General features: G+C 40.1%; 1 protein-coding gene across 1 annotated transcript; it reads right to left on the bottom strand.

The window, feature by feature from the left end:
- Positions 1 to 451: 451 nt before the first annotated feature.
- LOC131234320 (large ribosomal subunit protein eL43z) lies at positions 452 to 18406 on the bottom strand. The gene is made up of 5 exons (XM_058231109.1): positions 18248 to 18406; positions 3303 to 3342; positions 3140 to 3228; positions 997 to 1079; positions 452 to 669 (listed from the first exon to the last, which is right to left on the bottom strand). Exons 1-5 carry the CDS (start codon positions 18248 to 18250, stop codon positions 606 to 608), a joined length of 279 nt encoding a protein of 92 aa, XP_058087092.1. The 5' UTR covers positions 18251 to 18406; the 3' UTR covers positions 452 to 605.
- Between the last annotated feature and the right edge of the window lie 3537 nt (positions 18407 to 21943).

The raw sequence follows: 21943 nt of genomic DNA on the forward strand, positions 1-21943 counted from the left end.
TTACCATCGTCGGCTATGTTTGGATGTTCCCACACCAGCGCAAATGGATGTTACCTCACTTAAGAGGACAGTTTAACTGTCCCACTGGGATAATGAAACCAATCCCAAATTGCAGGTGCATCCAAACAGACCAGCTTGAAATCTCATACACCAAACGCTGGCATTTGGAGCGGTCAATCATGCACTTCAAATGGACATCCATTCTATACACAGTTTCAAAGCCTGAAAACTGAAATCAGTCTCCGGTCGGCCGAGTCAATACTGAGTCATGCTAGGGAGCAAGCTTCCTGTTGACTCTGCTCGAAATTTTACCAAGTCAGGCAGAGTCGCCCGAGTTTTAAAGTTGAGTCATGGGTTTTGGAACTATAGGTCTATCCGCTCAAATAGCCCAGCTACAGCTGAATATGAGCTGGCTTTTGAGTCACTAAATCCAAAGGACAGTAGACAGCAATAACCAGAACAGTGGTGCTAGTGGTGCTATCTATTACCTTTAAATCAACAAACCAGAATCTGATCTCTAACACTTTCAAGCATTTCGGATCTAAACAAGTAATTTCCAAATGTCAATAGAAGAATATATATAGGGAAGATTGGAGAACATTTCATCATCCCTCGGTCTGCTCCCTCAACCGTCGGATTGTGCTCCTCACAGTTACAGCGCTCGCAGTACTAAGAACATGGAAAAAGAAGGGGGAAAACGACGCTCAGCAACTACAACAGTTGAATATCTTAAGGGCCCATTTGAACGCAGCTCCTGCAGAAGAGAGTTTCCCACAAAAGTGGGTTTACCGCAATTTTTCGGGCCAACGGCAAGTGGGCTCTTTAGCGCTTATTTCACGAGTGTTGGATTAGACAACAGTTTGCAAAAGTGCATCCAAACACACAAACAACTTGGAGTTTGGCTTAAAACAGCGGTTTGTCATCAAAGACCCCTATCGAGGTTGCATCCAAATGGGTCCTAATGTGGAAAGAAGATGAGAAGAGACGAATATTTACTTCAATGTGTAAGCGCCTCCAGCTTTAACTTTGCCACAGTCCTTGCAACCCCAGATTCCAACAGCCTTTCTCTTAACTGCGTACTGTCCAATACATATGCGAGCATTCAGCACATCCACAACTAAAATCATTGGCATGAAGCAATCACAGAAAGACATACAAATTTGTGGGTTCAAGTGAATCAGCAGTTTCTAATTAAAAGACTTGGATATGGATCACCCTTCCCACATGTAGGAAAGCTATTGTCATTCATGCTCTTCCTTAACGGGCGAGTTCAAGTGGCACTGCTACCACCTTATGCTTATGGTAGTGCAACACAGAGATGAGGCCCACATGATGCACGAAGGCATTCATCCTGTCCATCAGATGCGCCAACTCATTAACCCATCCATCAGATGTGAGGCCCACGTGATGCATGAATGCATGCAACCCATCCATCAGATGTGAGGACCACATGATGCATGAAGGCATCCAACCTGTCCATCAGATGTGAGGTCCATGCGACAAATGAAGGCATCCAACCTGTTCATCAGATGTGAGATCCATGCAATGCATGAAGGCATCCAACCCGTCCATCAGATGTGTCACCTCATTAGCCCCAAGTGCCAAAAATCACTTGCATCCAACACTCAAGTGGGCCACAACATAGGAAACAATGCAAGAATAGATAGAAGGCCCACCATTGATTTACACAGGCCTACCTGCATTTCAAAATAGACTAATTTTTGGCCTGACCCTTCATCCAAGACCAGATGAAGGGTCTGAATGGCCTGGATTTCATACATACAACATGGTGGGCCCTCAAAGCAAATAAAGGGTGAGCCTTGCTCCCAACTTGTTCCCTGTTGTATCGCCCACCTGATTCTGTGTTGGGTTGAGTTTTAAGGCCCTAGAGGTGACGCGCTGAAGCATATGATAGACATGTTGAGTTTTAAGCATCACTTTGGCCCCACATCTGCTCTGTACCAGTACCACCATAACTTACGGTGGTAGTGATACCACTGGAGCGCGCCCCCTTTCTTAAAAATGAGACTATCATGCTTTTTCCTTCTTTTTTCTCTCTTTCCTTAAGAGCTAAAAGAGTCCAAGAGATAATAAAAAAACAGGGGGAGCAAACAAACAATTTTTCCAAGTTGTACATGCTGGATCCATGGTTTATCCAACCACTGAATATTGGAAGATGGACCATGCCCAAAAAATCTCCTAAATTGGAAGAGACCCTAGCCATCAAATATCTTGTCTTTTCTCCATTGAATGTGGACTGCTGCCGCATTTCTTCCTGACCATGTATTTACATGCCAACAACAGGAAGGTTAAAGTTGACTAATTGAAGAGAGATTGTTTTTTAAATGGTTCATCCATGATAGCGGCCATCAGATCAATGCTTGGATAAACCAAACATGGGCCACACATGTACTTACTCAGTACAAACAGGAACTCAAACCTCTAGAAAAAGCCATAGTTCACCCAAAAACTCTACTCAACTCAATATTCAGCCTGACCCGGTTGACTCGAAGACTCAACTTGAATCAACTCAATATTTTAATAACTATATAAATAAAAAAGTTTGAGATGTAATAAACATCTCAAATAGGTATATTATATAAGTAATAAAAAAAACAGAAGCAAAAGCAACAACAAACCAATTTCCTTGCTGGTTACGAGTCTCAACAACCTTTCCAAGGTATGGGTGTCAATCCCGCTCGCCCCAGTCGTGTTTTTTTTTTTTTGAAAAACACTATCAATGTGAGTGACTCAATTCACGTCACATTGAGTCATGACAAATTGACCAAAGCATTGAGTCAACTCGTTGAGTCTTCCCAATTCAATGTCAAGTCAGTTTCACTTCCAAGTTTCCCAGCAATTCAGCTCAAAATCTCGCCGAGCCAAGTTGACTCGGCCGAGTTTTGAGTCAAGTCAGCAAGTTTTAGATCTATGGATAAAACATAATGATCATTCATTTATTATTTCATCTTTCATGCATACATACTACCAATAGGATGCAGATACTACCATATCATATTGCAACCCATGCCCGTATCTGTATCTTATCGTCCAGATACTTATACTCCAGGCCTATTTAGGTATCCAAGAATCATAAGCAACAAAAATGACATGAGAAAAAATTGGCATATAAAGATACCTTCCCACAAAACTCGCAGAAGTATTTTGCATGCTGGCTCACTTCCATCTTCTTGATCTGCTTCCTCAAGCTGGCACCATATCTCGTGCCTGAAATGTTGAATTGTGTAAGTAATGGTATTTTGTTCTTATCAAAGATCAATAACGATGATGCCAACACTCACCGTACTTGCCGACGATCCCAGCCTTCTTCGTACGCTTGGTCTGCGTCCGCAACAAACATCAACAGAGAAACGGATATTGATTAGATGAACCATGGAAACATGGACACGGGCGTGTTTGGATGTACCACAATTGCTAGAAGGGTGGGTGTCCGACTTCTCTCAGACATCCAAACATTACCCTAACATTCAAAATATCAGCTAACATTCAAAATATCAGCAAATACATGCAAGCATGGATATGTTTATTAGATATATAACATGAGTAATGGGGGACATTTTTATCCACCAATGGATACACAGCCAGCGTTAAATTGGTGAATTCTTACAAGGAAATGCGTTGAAACTGTGAAGGATGTGCAATCACATCTCAAAAATAACCAATTTAGTTGGAGACAACGCCCAAGGAAAAAACAAAGATAGAGCATCTCGAGATTGAGAATAGGTAAGACAACTGACACCACGTTAATCTGGAACCATATGGCAATCAATGTAATCTGACATGTAGGCATTCACCATCAACTGCCACTTAAGCTGGAAATAACGTGACAAAGCAGATCCTTACAATGGATTAGCCTGACTCTATCTCGAGGGTGGTTCTTTCAAACCCAAGGGGAATTGATTCATTCAAGCCAGGGGGAATTGATGCATTCAAGCCATTCACCTGGCTCTGAGAGGCTATGGGTAGGCAGAACCTTATGATGGATTAGTCTGATTCTATCTCGAGGATGGTTCTTTCAAAGCCAAGGATAATAAATGCATCCAAGCCATTAACCAGGCTATGAGGGGCTATGGGTAGCAGATCCTTACAATGGATTACCACAGCTCTATCTTGAGGGTAGTTCTTTCGAAGACAGGAAATTGATGCATTCGAGCTATTTATCAAGCTCAATGTTTCAAGTAGCGTAGCGTGGCCGTAGCGCTACGTAGCGTACCAAATAGTGTAAATCCCCTGTAGCATACGCCACAAGGGTTGTAGCGTACGCTACAGCTACGTAGCGTGTAGCGTCCGTAGCGTAACCTACAATGTATTTTTTTACTATTTTATTTTTTTAATTATTTTTTTCACATTTTCTTTGTTTCTAATATTGATGAATGTGACACTTGTATTATACTTGGTACTTTTAACCTATGGGATTTTTATTTCTTTTCATAATTGTGACTTGTGGTTTCAAGTAGACATTATTAATTAAAGTGGTTTGCTTAGAAAGTTGTTGATGTGATAATTATTTGATTTGGCTTATATGCGTGGATTGGCTTTTGATAAATGATAACTAATAACTTTTTTAAGCATGCTTATAATTGATAAAATGAATCATCTTTTAGGCATTTTTATATTTTTTTTTTCCTTTTTTTTTCACTATCTATTATATTTGTCCAATTTTTAAATTAAAAAATAGAAGTATCGTGTAGCTTACGCTACATGCTATAGAGGGCTGAGCGCTACGCATCACGCTACCGCTATTTAAAACACTGATCAAGCTATGAGTCTATGGATAGGCTTTCAATGGATCAGGTTCAGATTGAAGCCAGCTGCACGCATAACTGAACATATCGGGCTCTGGGTTGGGTCCTGTCAGGTCTGGGTACCATATTTTAGTTCTCAAACCCTGATCTAGTCTCTCTTTTTTCTTTTTTTTTTCCTTTTTCTTTATTTATTTTTTCTTTTTTTAAAGGGTAAACCCTGATCTAGTCTGACTCAAGTTCTCTTCGGGTCTTATGACACTAATTTGGTAGTGGTGGTTTTTTAAAGGATCAGATGTCAAGCACACATAGCATGCTGGCAGGTGTGCCCAGTGTAAAGGAGCATGTATGTAAAGAGAACTTTTGTGGTGTTGCTGAATGGCATGTAAACCATTCTCTTTCCTTTTTTGTTATGAGCAGTGAATCCTTTATCCATCTTTCTTCTACTCTCATGAGCCAAGTGGTGTTCCATCTCTCAAGCAAGGATGTTTGCTAACCGTACACACATGCGTAACTTGCATATCCATCCGCAAGCACAAGTAACAACATGTAAAATGTCTGCAAGACCATAGCTTTCTAACAAGTAGTCCACATTGTTTAAATCTTCTTTATTAACATTCAGGTTGTTTTCTTCTTCTTCTTTTTGAAAGATGACGAATACTTTATTAAAAGCCAAAGAAGAGCACAAAGGGAGAGCCAAGCCGCTGAGATAGCAAACCAGCTACACTCCTAAAAAGTGCAGATTACAGCCCTTAGTTTTTCAACCTTGGAAGCCCACTCGACCATTAACTACTTCACTCTATGAACTACAGACTCCACCGAGTTGGAAACACCGCTGAAGCACCTCCCATTCCTTTTCTTCCCACACAGACCACCAGACAGCTAGGAGGACCATTCTCCATAACACGGTCCTTTGTTTGCCTAATCTAGCACCATGACAGGCCTTGAGAAGCCGGCCTACTGAATCTGGGGAGGACCAGATAATATCGAAAGGAGTTAAAATTTCTGGCCAAATCTGGTTAATAAAAGGACAGTGTGTAAAAAGGTGGTCCAACGATTCTCCATCTGCCATACAGCATAGACGCGTTTGTGATTATTATTCCCCTATTTCTCAGATTGTCGACTGTGAGAACCTTCTTCTTGCCAACGAGCCATCCAAAGGCCGCTATCTTAGATGGGACTTCGTTTTTCCAAACATGATCTGTCAATGTCTCTTCTCTTGTAGAGGGATTGCTGCCAATAAAGTTGAATAAAGACTTTACCAAGAATATGCTGGATTTGTCAATTCTCCAAACTAAACTGTCTACGATGCGCTGGTCCGGCTTACTATTGTAAATGCGACTAAGGAGAGCCACATAATCTTCAGTCTCCCGATCTTGGAGATTTCTTCTGCATACAGGATTCCACACTACTTCACCCCCGAGAACGGAGTAGCAACCAGCTACCGCAATGGACTGATTTGGGGCAAGGCGAAAGATGCTCGGGAAGTCCTCTTTCAGAGCTACTTCTCCCACCCACGTCTTCCCAGAAACGAGTGTTTTCGTCGTTTCCTATAGCAATTCCAATACCTTTGAGAACCTCCTCCTTAATGGATAATACACCTCTCCAAAGAGCAGATGCTCTATAGATTGAAGAGTCCTTGATCCACCAACCTTCCTCTGAGCGCCCATACTTACTCTTGATTAACATATTCCAAAGAGTCCCAATTTCAGTCCTGAGCCTCCACGTCCACTTGCCTAAGAGGGCCTGGTTCATTCTTTTGAGGTCTTTTACACCTACTCTACCTTCTTGGACATGCATACACACCTCCTTCCAATCAACCACGTGAAATTTCTTATTCTCTTCCTTCCCATGCCATAGGAAGTCTCGTCTTAACTTTTCTAGAGTTGCCAATATCAATGCCAGACATTTGAATAGGGACATGAAGTATTGATGCAGGGATGAACATGATGAGGTCAATCACCGTCTTCCTCAAGGGGATAATTACTTCGAATCCACGAAGCTTCTCTGGACTCCTCACAGGGACTTCTCGAATCCACGAGGAAAAATAGAAACTAGAAATAATTCTAGAAAGTCGAAATAAATTTGTTGAATATTGATAGCTAAAATAAATGAGTCTATAACCCTTTAAATTGGGATACCAAGACTTGGAATAAGTTTAGGAATTAAACTATAACTAAAACTCCCTAAAATTCGTCACTTACTATAAATAGTAAATTTTCTATTTATAGCAAGTGTCCTATGTGGCTTAACCACGTTATTCTCCTAAATTTTCTAAACACTATTCATGTTGGGCGCAACTCCTAAATCCCAACAGATGAAGAGTTATAATCAAACTAAAACTTACTAAAAATAGTAAAAATGGAAATAAATATGGAATTCGACCGTCGATATGATGGAATCTCGCAAATTTGGCACAGGCAACCCGGCATAGCCAGGTTGGACGGCTAAAGTAGCTCATCCTACCCCAAAATCATATACGGTACGTCGAGTAACTCATCCCGGTTTGCAAGATATGCCTGTTTTAAGGTTATGACGGTCTTGATGACTTCTACTTTCTATCGGGCCTTTTCTGGTCCATCTTGGACATGAAAGTGTCCGCGACCCACTCTACATCAAGTATAGAGGCAGATTCGAAAGCGCCACCTTTATTAGAGTGAGGAGCCCGCCTAGAGATAAGTATCTGCATTTCCATCTTGCGAGGTACGCCTCAAATTTGTCGATGACCTTGGCCCATAAGGACTTCGGGGGCTTCCCTATACACAACGGAAGACCAACGAACATGGTCGGGAGGCGACCCGCTAAACAATCAAAGTAATCGACGAATTTCCTTATCTCTTCTTCCTCCATATTCAACCTGAACATCTTGGATTTTGTCATATTGACTTGAAGACCCAGAACTGCCTCAAAACACCGAATTGTAGTAGGCAACTTACTCACTTTTTCCTGATCTACTTCACAAAACGATAGTGTGTCATCTACAAACTGAATGTGGGATATCGGTGTATCCATTCCTCCCACTCGAAGGCCACTAATGATGCATTCGCCTTGTCCTTTTCTCAACATTCTGGACAGGGCCTCCCCTACTATTAGAAAAGGAAACGGGGACAGTGGATCACCTTGACGCAGCCCCCTAGAGCTGCTAAAAAAGCCTTTTGGGGATCCATTAAGTAATATCGAGAAGAAGGTGGAGCCCACGCATTCCCCCATCCACCTTCTCCACTTGACTCCAAAACCCATCTGATGGACCATGTATTAAAGAAAACCCCAATCAACATGATCATAAGCCTTTTCTAGATCAAGCTTGCATAATAATCCCTTTGATCTGGATTTATGGCTCGAGTCCAATCATCCGTACGCAATGATGGCGTTGTCGATTATTTGTCTTCCCAGGATGAACGCACTTTGATTGTCGGAAATGATCTTTCCTAACACCCCTTTCAACCGAGACGCCAAAACTTTGGCCAAGATCTCATACAGGCCACCGAGTAAACCGATCGGTCTATAATCTTCAAAGAGTCCGCTCCCGAAGTTTTTGGAATTAGCGCTATGAAAGATGCCCCGAGGTCTTTTGATATCAGCCCTCTATCATAGAGTTTGTTTATGAATTCCATTACGTCTCCCTTTAAAACTTCCCAGAACGATTGGAAAAAAGCTATCAGGAAACCATCTGGCCTAGGGGTCTTGTCTCCTCCCCAAAGCTTCCACCACCCCTTTCACTTCTTCTAGTGTGAATGGGGACTCAAGAGCACTAGCATCCTCATCGAAAAGATGATCTACATGAAGATGATCTAGCTTAGGCCTTTTCCAGCCTTCTCCCCGAAAGAAGTTTCTGAAATAGCGAATAGCCTCTTCCAATATTTTTTGCTTGTCCTGTATTCGGGTCCCATTCACCACAATGCTACTGATCTTGTTATTTCTTGTACGCGCACTAGCTATACTGCGAAAGAATTTTGTGTTTTTGTCTCCTTGTTTAATCCACTTGCTCTGCGATCTTTGCCTCCATGAAATTTCATCTTCAAGCACACTTGCAGAGTAATTTTGGATTAGTTGTACTCTTATGGTCAAATTTTCTATTAACATGGAGCATCCTTCCGCATTCATATCGATAGTTTGCAGCTCAGCGAGGATTGCATTCGTTTCCATCACCCTTTTACGAAGCTCTACCGCTTTCCACCATTTAATCTTTTCTTTCAATAATCTCAGCTTATAGCAAAGCCTTAATCTAGTGTAACCATCAACTTTAAACACTGCCCACCAATCTTTAATTAACTGATGGAAAGCTTCTATCTTCAACCACGAGATTTCAAATCTAAACGGCTTCGGCCCCCAATTAGGGCCGTTTACTGCAAGGCTTAGCGGGTTGTGGTTTGACGTGGGTCTCAGGAGAACAGATTGCGATACGAGGGGGAACAATTCAAGCCAATCAGTCGACACCAAAAATCTAACTAACTTGGACAAGATCAGATTCGCCCGCTCGTTAGACCAAGCAAATCTAGATCCAAGCAAAGGGAGATCCACTAATTCATGGTCGTCAATCCAGTGCGAGAAGGTACGCATTGCATCGGTGACCTTTCCTCCATGGGATTTTTCTTCAGCGTATCGCATTATGTTGTAGTCTTCACCTATACACCAGGGTCCGCCAAACTTCTGCCTCCCTGCATTCAATTCCTCCCAAAAATCATTTCTTCTATCTTCTTAGTTAGGACCATAAAATGAATAAATAAGACAGCAGAAGTCAGAAGATACCTCTTTTAGAATAATAGAAACTGAGAAAGCTCCATACCAGCTTCTCTCCGAGGACCAAGATGACGACTTCCACGCGACCAGAATTCCTCCTGCCCTTCCCTTTGCATTTAGAGCTACCCATTAAGCACTCTTCAGGTTGTTTTCACTCCTCACTTCGACACAATATACAATCAAACGAATGACTAGATTTTTTTTGTTGAAGATTTTGTGCGTTGTGGTCCACCTAAGTGAAATGACCTGATTTTTTAGGCCATAAAACATGACAAGGTGTCCCACTAGATGGAAAGCTCGAATGTTAAACACGTGTTCTATATGGGTACGTGTGATTAATTGTAGGTGGCCAGGTTTCACATTCGTGCAGGCTTAGCAAAATCCTCTCAGAAACTCCCAAGTCCAACATGATTTATGGCATTAACTGTTGTAATTAATTTTCATATTATGGCATTAAATATCCTAATACAATGATGTATATATACAAGTATATATGTATTAATCGGGCATGGATAAACACGGAGTATATGGAATGCAATTTTAGTAACTACAGGAGTGAAAACAAGGAATTAGTTAAGATTGCTTAACAGGAGGTACCCAAAAATGATCATTTTCAATATCTTGGGTCAATAATTTAATAGAGCAAGGTGATTGAGAAGGATGTTACTCATGGCAGAGTAGATGAAGTGAAGATGTACATATGGAGTTTTCTGTGATTATCGAATACCAATGAGAACAAAGGAGAAATTGTACAGGCTAGCTATAGGACTAGCTATGCTTTATGGGACAAAATGTTGGACAGTTGAACAATGACATGTTAATAGGATGAGCTTAGCAAAAACGAGGATGGTGAGATGGATAAGTAGCAAGACAAGGAAGGAGAGTATTAGGAATGAATGCATTCGAGGGAACTTAAGAGTAGCACCAATAGGTAATAAGATGAGAGAAGGTAGACTTAGATGGATTGGCAATATGCAACAGAGACCAAGAACTACATTGGTTAGAAGTGGATGGATTCAAGTTAAAGGCTCTGGAAAGGGCAAAGGGAAGCTGCAAAGGATGTGGGCGAAGGTACCAAGAAAAGACTTGATGACCTATGGTTTAATTGAGGATATGGTCCATGATAGAGTAGAACGACATAACAGGATTCATGTAGCAAGCTCCAACTACTTATTATAAGCCTTTGATGATGATGATGATGATCATGATTAACCGGATTCCGGTGGGGTACCCAATAGCCAACCTAATCGGACTTGGTTTCTAAACAAGTATATAGTGCTAGACCCAAACCCAACCTGGTTTTTAAAACGGTCTGAAAATCACACCAATAACCATTTAGATCAAGTTGGGCTCCTCGGATACCCGTTGACAACCCTAGCTATGGGGTACACTAAATCAAATCAAATCAAATCAAACTGAGAACCAATCCCGTTTTCAACCGGTTGCCCTGAACCGCAAGGTATACAATAGCACATGCCAGTTTGTGCATTTGGACGCCTTTTTTTCTCATCTTTTTTTTAAAAAAAAGAGGCATATAGCCGCATATTATGCCTATTTTAAAGGAAATATACAAACCATATAATTTTTCAAAGCCATACAGCTGTTGCAAGTCCCAATGGATGTATATAATGCATATTTTGCAGGCGATTTCCATTTTATAGGAGTTGTAGCTTGGTTTCCTATTTTATAGTCATGATACCAACCTTGCAGTTAGAGATGTACACGAGTCGATCCGAGTCAAGCTAGGCACAGCTCGACTCGGCTCGACCACTAGCTGACCTCAGCTCAGTCCTCAAGCCTGATTGGCTAGCTCAGCTCGGTTCGGTCAGCAACTTGGGCCAGTTCGAGCCGAGTTCGCCTGTGCAGCATTTTCACAAACACATGGACTGCACATTCAAATTCTCACTGTATGTAAAACAACAGTAGTGGTTTTACAGGTATTTCATCAAACACCTTTATGCAACATCAAGATCATGAAAAAATGGTATTTGCTTGATAAAACATACCTTCCTTGCACCAGCCGACACTTCATTGAGTCATTTCATCAAACAATTGGTGAGTGACATCAATATCAAAGTACCCGAGTCACCGAACTGGTTCGATCCGAGTTCGATTCGAGTTGGGTTCGATCCGAGTCGAGTCGAGCTCGGGCAAGCTCGAACTCGGTTCAAAATTTTTTCGAGCTCAAAAAATCAGCTCGACTCAGCTCAAACTCAGTTTCAAACCGAGTTGAATCGAGCTTTTTGGAGTCGAGTCGAGCGAGCTAAACGAGCTAACTCTGTTCGTGTACAGCCCAACTTGCGGTTGTGTATAAGCCCATAGTACGCATGATGACAAGAGGATAAATGCATGATACTTGTTTTATCATTAAGTAGAGTTCTTTTAGGGGATGTTTTGATAGAGAAACCAAAATGTGGACATGAAATCCTAGGGACATGGAAATTGTAAATCTCACGCCCCAAAATCCAACACCCGGGTTAGTCAGACCCCGATCCCAGGACATGACTCTCTCTCTCTCTCTCTCTCTCTCTCTCTCTCTCTCTCTCTCTCTCTCTATATATATATATATATATATAACGTAGACATGAAGAATAACTACAATTCAAAACGTCAAACCACACATTATCATTCCACAATACATACACTTTACGAATATAACAAATAAATATTCATTCACCACTAACATAGAACACAATCGCTCTTCCACTATAGTTCCTTTACAATAAACTCAGCCCAAAAGAAAACTACACTAGCTAACAAAAAATAATCTTCTAAAACTCCACTCCATTCGTTCTCCTGACTTGATCCTGATCTTGATCTTGAAATTGATATTTTAAAATCCTAACAAGGGTGAGCTGTGAAGCCCAGAGAGAGATCCATACTAGATTCCAAAAAATACGTATTTTCCAAAAATAGATATTTTCCCAACAATAGCAAGTTTTTCAAACATAAGACTCTACAATAATAAACTCCCAAATATGTCGAATATACAAGAAAGATAATTCCAAATATGGCAGGTTTCCAAATAAGGTAGGTTTACAATCAAGGAAGGTTTTCAGTAGATTAGCATTAAAACAAAAATGAACTGTATTAACCATTTGGAACATGAGAGCACACCAGCATATATATAAATCACAATGCATATCAAGTGAGCTTTTGGGACTTCAACCTAGGGACCAAGCCCAATATATCCACTTTAGGGACTTAAAACTAGGGACCATGCCTGATATATTTGATATCCGCTTCAGGGACTTCAACCCATCATAATAACTTTTGGAACTTTCACCCAAGGATTGGCCCGATATGTTAGCTTTAGGGACTTTCACTCAGGGACTAGCCCAACATGCAAGCAAGTATTTCAAAATACTCAATGCATGATTTCCATACAATTGTACATAAAATGTACTCTTCCTTAAATACATGCTTCTCATAACTCATATATCATAATCAACTTTCCAAGACTTTTCCATACAAGTTCCACTGGAATTTTATATTGAACATACAATCATCATTGCATGCATACACATGCTCTCAAAACCATAGTAATGCAATAATCTTAAAACCGTAAAGACTTAATGAAAATCATAAAAAGGCGGCATACCTTGCTGGATTTTTCTAGAAATTCATATAAATTCCAACAACGTAAAAAGATTGCATCACGGTGTAGAATATCATGCATATATTGGTATGGTAATGGAATCCGGGTGCATTCTCATTGCACAAAAGGGTTTCTGCTTTATTTAGTTGCTGATTTAAGATCACATAATGTTTCCAACATCGTTTGGTTTTCATAAGGTTTTGCAACATAATGTTTCCATCATCATATACACATTGATTAGGATTAACAGGCTTGATATACTTCAACAATATTCACATCTTAACACAAAACTTTTGGTAAGAAAATAAATCTAAAGCATGCTAAAGTACAAGAAAATACTCCAACATTGCAAACCTTGTACATTGATTAGATTAAACGGTATTGACTATAACTAAATTAAACAATCTTGGAATAATGGATACTACGACTAGAAAGACCTAGTTTGCTATAGAATAAACTACGTATTAAAGTAATGCTCATGGATAAAAGAATAGACAAATACATCAACATTCATTTATCTCAAGAGATAGCCCAATTCTACATTGTATAGAAATCAATATAACACCATGTTGAAGTAGACGGCTTGAAAATAAACCAAAAATATATAATTAATTAAAATAAGAGGAATATAGTATGGATCCACTCACCTAGAAAAGGGTCTCAACGAATATATTTTTTTCTTTGGTTCATTCTTCTTCTTCTTTGCAACGCCCAGCAAGTTGTGGGACCATACTAACCTTCTTCTTCTTCTTCTTCTTCCTCTCTCTCTATAACGCCAGCCCATGAGGACATTGGACTTCCAACATCTTAAAGAGAGAGAGAGAAGGTTAGTCTAGTCCAGCAACTTGCTAGACATTGCAAAGAAGAAGAAGTGTAACAACCCAGAATTTTGGGTGTGAGTTTACCCATACGTGAGAATGTACGGTTATACTTGTTCAACTGCACACTTGTAGATCCATTAATTTTAACTGTCTATCTGTAGTGTAGCTTAAATCTAAACCATAGGGAGAACTTTTCATACACAGATTAAGTCAGCCGACCGTTGACTAATAGGACAAACCTCCAAATGCCCTAGTATTCTCACTCAATTATCAAAACCAACCGTAGAAATATCCTATCACCATCAGATGAAGACATCTAACCATCCATTTTGAATTTGGACCACCCAATCATAGTAAACAAACTATCTAACCTTATATCCGTTCGTACACATCAAATTTAGAATTTGATTTGTATATCTTGTACGTTACTTAAAAAGTGGCTTAATCTACCATCAATACTACAATCTAGGTAATTTGCATACGTGAACAAGTCCTTCCAATCAAACGGTGCGCATTCTTAATATAGATCAATTGCTAAAACCACTTTGTGCATATCCATCTACGAAATTGACCGTACGATAACCTATAAACATGATTAAAATCGTTACCATCCACTTGCATCACTTGTAGGCCATCATCTAACCGTCGATCATATTCATATCCGCCAAATGGGCCACCCAGATATCGGAATAAACCAATCATTGTAAAGATTGTAGGGTATTTGTCAAGTCTATCGGTTAACTTTCCTATCACGTGGTTACAATCTATGATGTAGATCATGGAGAGAAATTAGTTCATTAAGAGCACATCTTGGTCAACTTTGGGAGATCAAGGCCCAAATTTAGATTATTGATAGAGCATACAAAATGGTGGGCCGTAGTGAAGATTCACCTCGAACAAACAATGCAATCATAGGTTATGTAAGATTTAAGTCTCGGCTAACTAGAGTGGCAAAAATGTAATTTAGTTTGCTGATAAAATGGTGGGTCGTTGTGAAGATTCACCTCGAACAAACAATGCAATCATAGGTTATGTAAGATTTAAGTCTCGGCTAACTAGATTGGCAAAATTGTAATTTTCGGAAGTTGTGTATAACACCTCTCTTCCAAGGGAAGATTCAACAATATGTATTTCACAACCCATTTTGTGGCTCACCTAAAGATACGGATTTAGCCTATTTTTGAGTTCCCATCCAAACTTGACCCACCAACACGATGAACGTAGTGGATCTCTGATCAGATAACTCGATGGAACCCACCTAATCATGTGTAGGCAGGTCTGTCTCACTACTGCAAACCAAAGAAACCTAGAACCGGAAACTTCTATCCGTTCTTAACAGCCCACGATCTATGGGATGTACCTCTACCACACCCCAGTCATCCAAACCTTTTCATCCAACGGCCCACAATCAGCCACCAACCATCCTTTCATCATGGTGATCCGAACCATGGATCTCATCTCTTAGCACGTGAATCCTAGCCATCCATGTATTTATCAATTCCATCATCCATCTCAACTGTACATCACAACTTGCTTGTAAAACCCATCCCGTCCATTCACAAGAAGATCTGTATCGTTGAGTTCATCATCATCAAATCCTAAAATCTTTCATCCATCCTAGATCTATCTGATGGCCTATGATCTAGACCATAGAAGGAGATGACTCCCAAGATAATAATAATAATAATAATAATAATAATCATAACAACAAGAATAATTAAATTAATTATTATTATTATTATTATTAGTTGAATTTGAGAGAGAGATTCTGTAGGAGTTATCTTATCCCTTATCGATCTCTCCCTCGTATCTCTCAACCTCCCAACAACTCCGCCTTCTTAAGGATTGAGTCGTGAGAGGAAAATATCCTACTCCAACTATGTACTTAGAAAAATAATACTCAATAAAGTATTAATCTTGTGGGCCCTTCTTCCTCTTGATCTCTCTTTCTCTCCTCTCTTTTCTCTCTTGTTTTCCTCTCTCTCTCTTTTTTTTTTTTTCTAAGTACGTAGTTGGAGTAGGATTTTTTTCCTTTCACGACTTCATCCTTAAGAAGGCAGAGTTGTTTGGAGGTTGAGAGATACGAGGGAGAGACTGATAAGTGATAAAATAATTCTATTCAATAGCAAATAAAAGGATAGATTATTATTATCATCATAAAATTAATTTTTTGCATGAGATCTTGTAAAGATTATTGGTGGTTTACTTTATGCACAAAATATGATTATTATTTTTCTTTGTGCTTAAAATTTGTTTATTGGTGGTTTCTTTTGTGCTCAAACCCGGTAATAACTTTCATAATTTTACAAACATGTATAAAGCAAGCCACCTACATGCAACAAAATGTTCTCGAATGGGACGTGCAAGCATGAGATCTAACACATTCATCAGAGGGTCCTATTATGTATCTCCAAAATCAAAACACTCCAAGGTTATTTATCAAACACATGGGCCACCCTTATATTTTGCAAAAGCAATTCCAAAAGATTCCTTATATGTTTTAACAAAGCAATTCCCACTAAGCAAAGGGAATAATGAAGCTGGCCTCTCAAAAGAAGGAATAGTGGTTTGATGGAGTTTTTGCCACCAAAATGCAAGGTTGAAGTCTTGGTAAGGACGGTGCAAAGAGTCATCATCACTTGCACTTGCACATGCACACGTGGCGTGATGTATGTGCCTAGGTACCTTTGGTGCACTCTGCACTTCTTACATGCCAATCATTGCCAAGTGCATGAGCCTTAGACTTTCCCCAATACAACCTTGACCTGGGTCAAGCCACAACGGGATCCATGGGTCTCTCCCACAGCTTGGGGCGGCTCAAGTGAATGGTTTGAGTGGAAGGATCAGCCCAATAATTTGGCACCTCAATAGATAGTTGACTTGAATTGACTGTTATGTGACATGGTGCACCCGGTAGCAATACATGGACCATTGAATGAGGTGGCAATTATGTTGATTGTTGGAATGGGTGACATGGCAGGGAGACTTAAGCATTTGACCAATGGCCAAAGCAATTGTATGTGCTGGAATAAAGGGTCTAGGAGGGGGTTTTAAGCATTTTAATAATCACTCTCTTTCAAAATTGCGTTTTCAAAACTCTCATTATGCTCATGTTTCCAGAACAATTTGTATTATTTTCAGTGTATGTTATTCCACCACTGGAGAAACAGATAATGGTGAGTGCTAGTCCCATTTGTTGTAAGAGGCATTCAAGGTCGATCGAACAACCGTTCTTGCTGAAGAACAACATAGATATGGGCTTATTGCATCTTGGGGACAAGTTATCGGTAATCCGAATTACCGATTCATATTTTCATCCATAGTGCTGCAAAAATTATCTTAAGCAATGCGACTACGTATAGCAACTTGAAGCTAGTGCCACAAAGATTATCTTAAGAAATGCAACTACGTATAGCAACTTGAAGCCGCTTTCCTTCTCTTCTTCAAATTACAATCTATATACATATGCTTTTCTCTCATGCCTCTCTTCGTTCATGGTCCGATATTTTGGTGTCCTAGGCATAGAGGAACCACACCAAGGTCTCAATGTATTGATGTCGTGGACCAAAAGTCAGGCTGTCCACTCATTAGACGGATCACAATGTTAGAAAGAGGTGGACAGTTGCCCATGTTTTCCCATCCATCCATTTGTTTCATATAATGTGACCCGACTAATAAGTGAACCAACCCAATTTTTGGGCCAAGGCATCTAATACAATGGGGCCCACCTCATGGCCCGCTTGGATTTCAGGCCCAAGTGCAACACTGGCACATGTGGTGGCGTGTAGATGGGCTGCCTTAAACACCTGTGGCCTCATCAAAAGCTGTTCTTGCACAAACAATGCCACTTCTGTAAATATTCAGCAACAACCACATCAAAAGCAATGACCTCACATCGCCTACGGAATCCATAAGGGCGTTTGCTCACGTTTGGGTGCTGGGAAACGATTGGAAAAGGATTCCTGCCGGAACCCATTTCACGTTTTCGAGACAGTTATAATTCCCTCCAAACGGTCATAATTTTTTGAATTCCCGGTTTCCTGAACACGGTTTCTGAATCCTCTAGAACGGTGTTCCCAGCACCAAAACACGAGATAAGGAATCTCTTTCCCAGAGAATCTGTTTCCCGGAAACAGGTTCCGCTCCACCTTTGAAGATTCCTACAGAGCCAAACGATTCCAAATCAGACTTCCCATTGCTTGGAAAAATCTGTTTCGGACGAGAATTTAAAAATAAAAATAAATAAATAAATAACATGAACGAGCTATCTGTATGCGCAGGATAAGGCAGTAGAGCACACATGCGCACGTTAAGATTCTACGTACCATTTTCGCTGACTGGAAGGGTTCTCGTCGGAGCCAAAGGATGGAAGTGAAGAAGCTGCCAGAAACCCTAGGCTTCTCTACTCACACTATAAATATAATACAAGGGGGAGTTTTGCTACTTCCACACCCGTAGATCCGTACACATCCACACGCGAGCGCGTGTGAGGATGAAACACGTCTTCGAGAACCGAGCTTTCCAGCGGGTGCGCTACGCTGCTTAGATTTACCACCGTAGAATTCGGGAGCGGATCAGGTGAGACCCCGGATTCACCGAGGTGGGTTGGACCCCTTGCTGTGGGGCCCACTGATGTATTTGCTACACCCACGCCGTCCATCTATATTGAAAGCTCATTTTAGGGTATGAATCTGCCCGGAATCCCAACGTCCACTTGTCACTCGCCAATTTTTTTGTTTTTGCAGTCGGTTAGACCCTATAAAAATGTTAGGGTAAGGATACGAACATTTCCTACCATAAAATGACTTTTCGATTCTGCGATAAAAAAATTATAAGGAACCGCGGTTATAAAGAGGGATTGTGTTAGGCACACATTCTGCCTGTACAGATGTACAATCTCTACTTCGTAGAATTTGATTATTCTTGAGAGTAGGGATTCAATTCTCGTATATGAATGGATACAATACTGGTGACAAAATGTGAAGTAATTGGCAAATTTTTTGTTGGGCATGGTCCGATTAAATCGTCAAGCCTTATAGCATAATTTCACGCTAATTTGGTGCAAAGTGTGTTGGATGATGAGGTGAATGTTGCGCTATGCAAATAATATGGCTAGATGAAGCTTAACTGAAAATAGAATGGTTACATGGACGGTATTGTCACAAAGGTTGGGATAATAGGGGTTAGGTCGAGACCTTGATGGCTTAAGTATTTTTGGATTTGGTTGGACTTAGCTGTACCTAACTAGACTCTTTTCTATAACTCTTTCCCTTCCTTTGTGAATGGATGAATTGGCTAGACTAAAGGCTCAAGGGGTGAGTGAAAATGCTTAAAAATGAGAGTTGATTCTTCCTGGATTGTTAAGGAATGGTTATTTCTTGCGAAGCTTGAGGCAAAAAAGAGAGTTGGGATGGTTGGGATTTGAGATTGCCATGTAGTAAAATCTCATGTATTGCTTTGGATGGCATAAGGTGTAAATTTGGCTAAATAGAGGGGCATCGGAGTAATTTTTAGATTTTGGGCATGCATAAGATAATCAAAGAGTACAACATCACACGAGTAGGTAGCAACTGAAGTATGTCCAGTGCTGAGCAGCAAGCAGCACCTTGGGTGCCGCTCGTCCTTTCTTTTTTACTTCAGCTTCGGACGGTGGTTCTTCTTATACACATGGACAGCTCTGGCTCGCTGAAGCTGCCTTATTGTCTCCCCTCTTATTCGAATTAGGCTTTGAAATAGGCTTGGGCCAAAATGGGTTATGGGCTTAGTTTAGTAAGGTGAGTTAACTACGTAGGCTATGTGGACTGACTAGGTGAGTTGACATATGGATTAACTATATAGGTTAGGTTTTTCCTAAAGTTGGGGTTTGGGACCAAATTTAGGGTTATGTCGGATTACTGTGACTAGGTTAACCAGGTTTTAGGGTTTTGATTAGGGTTTGGGGTTTGGATTAGGGTTAAGGGTATGGTTGGGGTTTGTATTAGGGTTAAGGGTATGGATCGGGGTTTGGATCAGGGTTAAGGGTATGGATAAATGTTTGGCTTAGGGTTAAGGATATGGATTGGGGTTTGGATCAGGGTTAGGAGTATGGATTTAGGTTAAGGGTATAGATCAGGGTTTGGAGCAGGGTTTCTGTTTAATTAAGCTTATTGCCCCGAGATAGGGTGTCTATAGATTTCCCTCTTTCGCAGAGGTTGGGTGCAACTAAATGCCAAAACGGGTGGACACCCCACCCTCTTTAGTTAGATTAAAATGTGGTATGGACTTATTGCCTATCTTTGTACATGAGTCAGTCGAGTATTCAAATGTGGGTGACTTACATATGTCACAGGGGTTTGGGGAAAATATTATGATTTTCCCTGCGCCTTCTATGACTTTACAGGTAACCAATCGCAACTTTTTCTTTCCTGATTGGTACTAACATCAGAAGAACCCAGTACAATAGAGCCCATGCACTTTCTGCGACCTTACAAGGATACTATCTAGAACTATAATGTCTGTTGCTTCTCAAATCACCTCAGGATTACTTGTTTTATTTTATCATTAGAGTGGTTAGCTTACCCTGCTCTTTTGCAACCTTACGGAGGATCTCACTACGCTGACTTGGAATCGATCAAGGTATGCAAATATCCAGGACTAGGTGTGTGCATGTGATCATTTTTTATGCAGTCTGTTTGTTTTGATACTTGGGTTACAATTTGTCTTTTCTACCTTTTTCAAATAATTTCTTCTGACTAGGACTTGGCCTATCATCTGTTCATAGCATTAGCATTTAGTATGATTATTATGTCACTTTAAGTTCAGATTGACCGTGATTTGCGCATGAGGATCCAATGGTTCCAAGGAAACTAAAAGTCGTCAGATCTTATTTACTTTTGTGTTGGTCCCCAGTCAAAGATATGGAAGATCTCTTAGTACCTCGGAAGCCTGACACTCTTTTTGAAGTTTTCTTATAAAAGTCGCCCCACACTAGGGAGTAATACTCCGTGAGGGGTTTTTTATTGCAAAATGATTTTGAAACGTGTCTAGCTTACTGGTCGTCTCCAATAGGGATGCCTATGGGACTTCAAATAAGTTGATTTTTATTGAAAATACGTAAGGGGCTATTGCGTATGATGGTTGTGATTTGAATTGACATAGATAGGGATTATGGATTTTTAGGATTTTGTGCTTTTATTGCTTAGATTTTGGTTACCAATATCAAACTTGAGATCGGTTAGGGATGGTTCATTAAGCACAAGTCTGATTAGTGGTTTTGATCAAGAATTTGATTTATCAGTGATGGTTGATCGGTTCCATTGTCTCATTGGGTTATTTGACTTGATTGTTTTTGGGCTAATCCGGACCATTGGTTATGATCAATTCCGACTTGGATGGTGAAGATTTGTCCATTGTTGGTGGTCAGGATTTCAATATGTGACTAATAGGGTCCATCGTCTCACTCGATTGCGATCAGGATTCTATTCTATGATTAATCGAATTCGTCGTCCTGTTGGTTTGCAGTCAAGATTCATATCTATGATTGATTAAATTCGTCGTCTCGCTGGTTTGTGGTCAAGATTCCAATCCATGACTGATCGGATCAGTCGTCTTACACACTGTGACTCTCTAGGGATTTAAAAGGTGTTTTTTTTTTTTTTTTTTTGTAATTTTGCAAAATGATCTGATCCATCAGCTAGCGAGTCGACCATTGCAATCGATGCTGGTTTTTATTGGATATATATATATATATATATATGAAGATAATCCAATCCGTTGGATCGTAAAATTGACGGTCGCGATATATGTTGTTTTTTATTTGAGATATTTTTTATTTTTAGAAATGATCCAGTCTATCGGATCGCTAAATCGACAATCACGATCGATGCTAGTATTTATAGGAATATTTTTGTGAATTTTGAAAGTTCGAAAAAGCCTTTTTCTCTCCCTTGCAATTTCTCCTCAATTTCTCATGAGAAATTCATATTTGAATTTGTTTTGAATTCTTCTTCTATTTTTGGAATTTATTCTCCCCTCTTCTATCA

Source organism: Magnolia sinica, chromosome 19, assembly GCF_029962835.1.
Source record: "Magnolia sinica isolate HGM2019 chromosome 19, MsV1, whole genome shotgun sequence".
In the NCBI taxonomy this organism is placed as follows: Eukaryota; Viridiplantae; Streptophyta; class Magnoliopsida; order Magnoliales; family Magnoliaceae; genus Magnolia; species Magnolia sinica.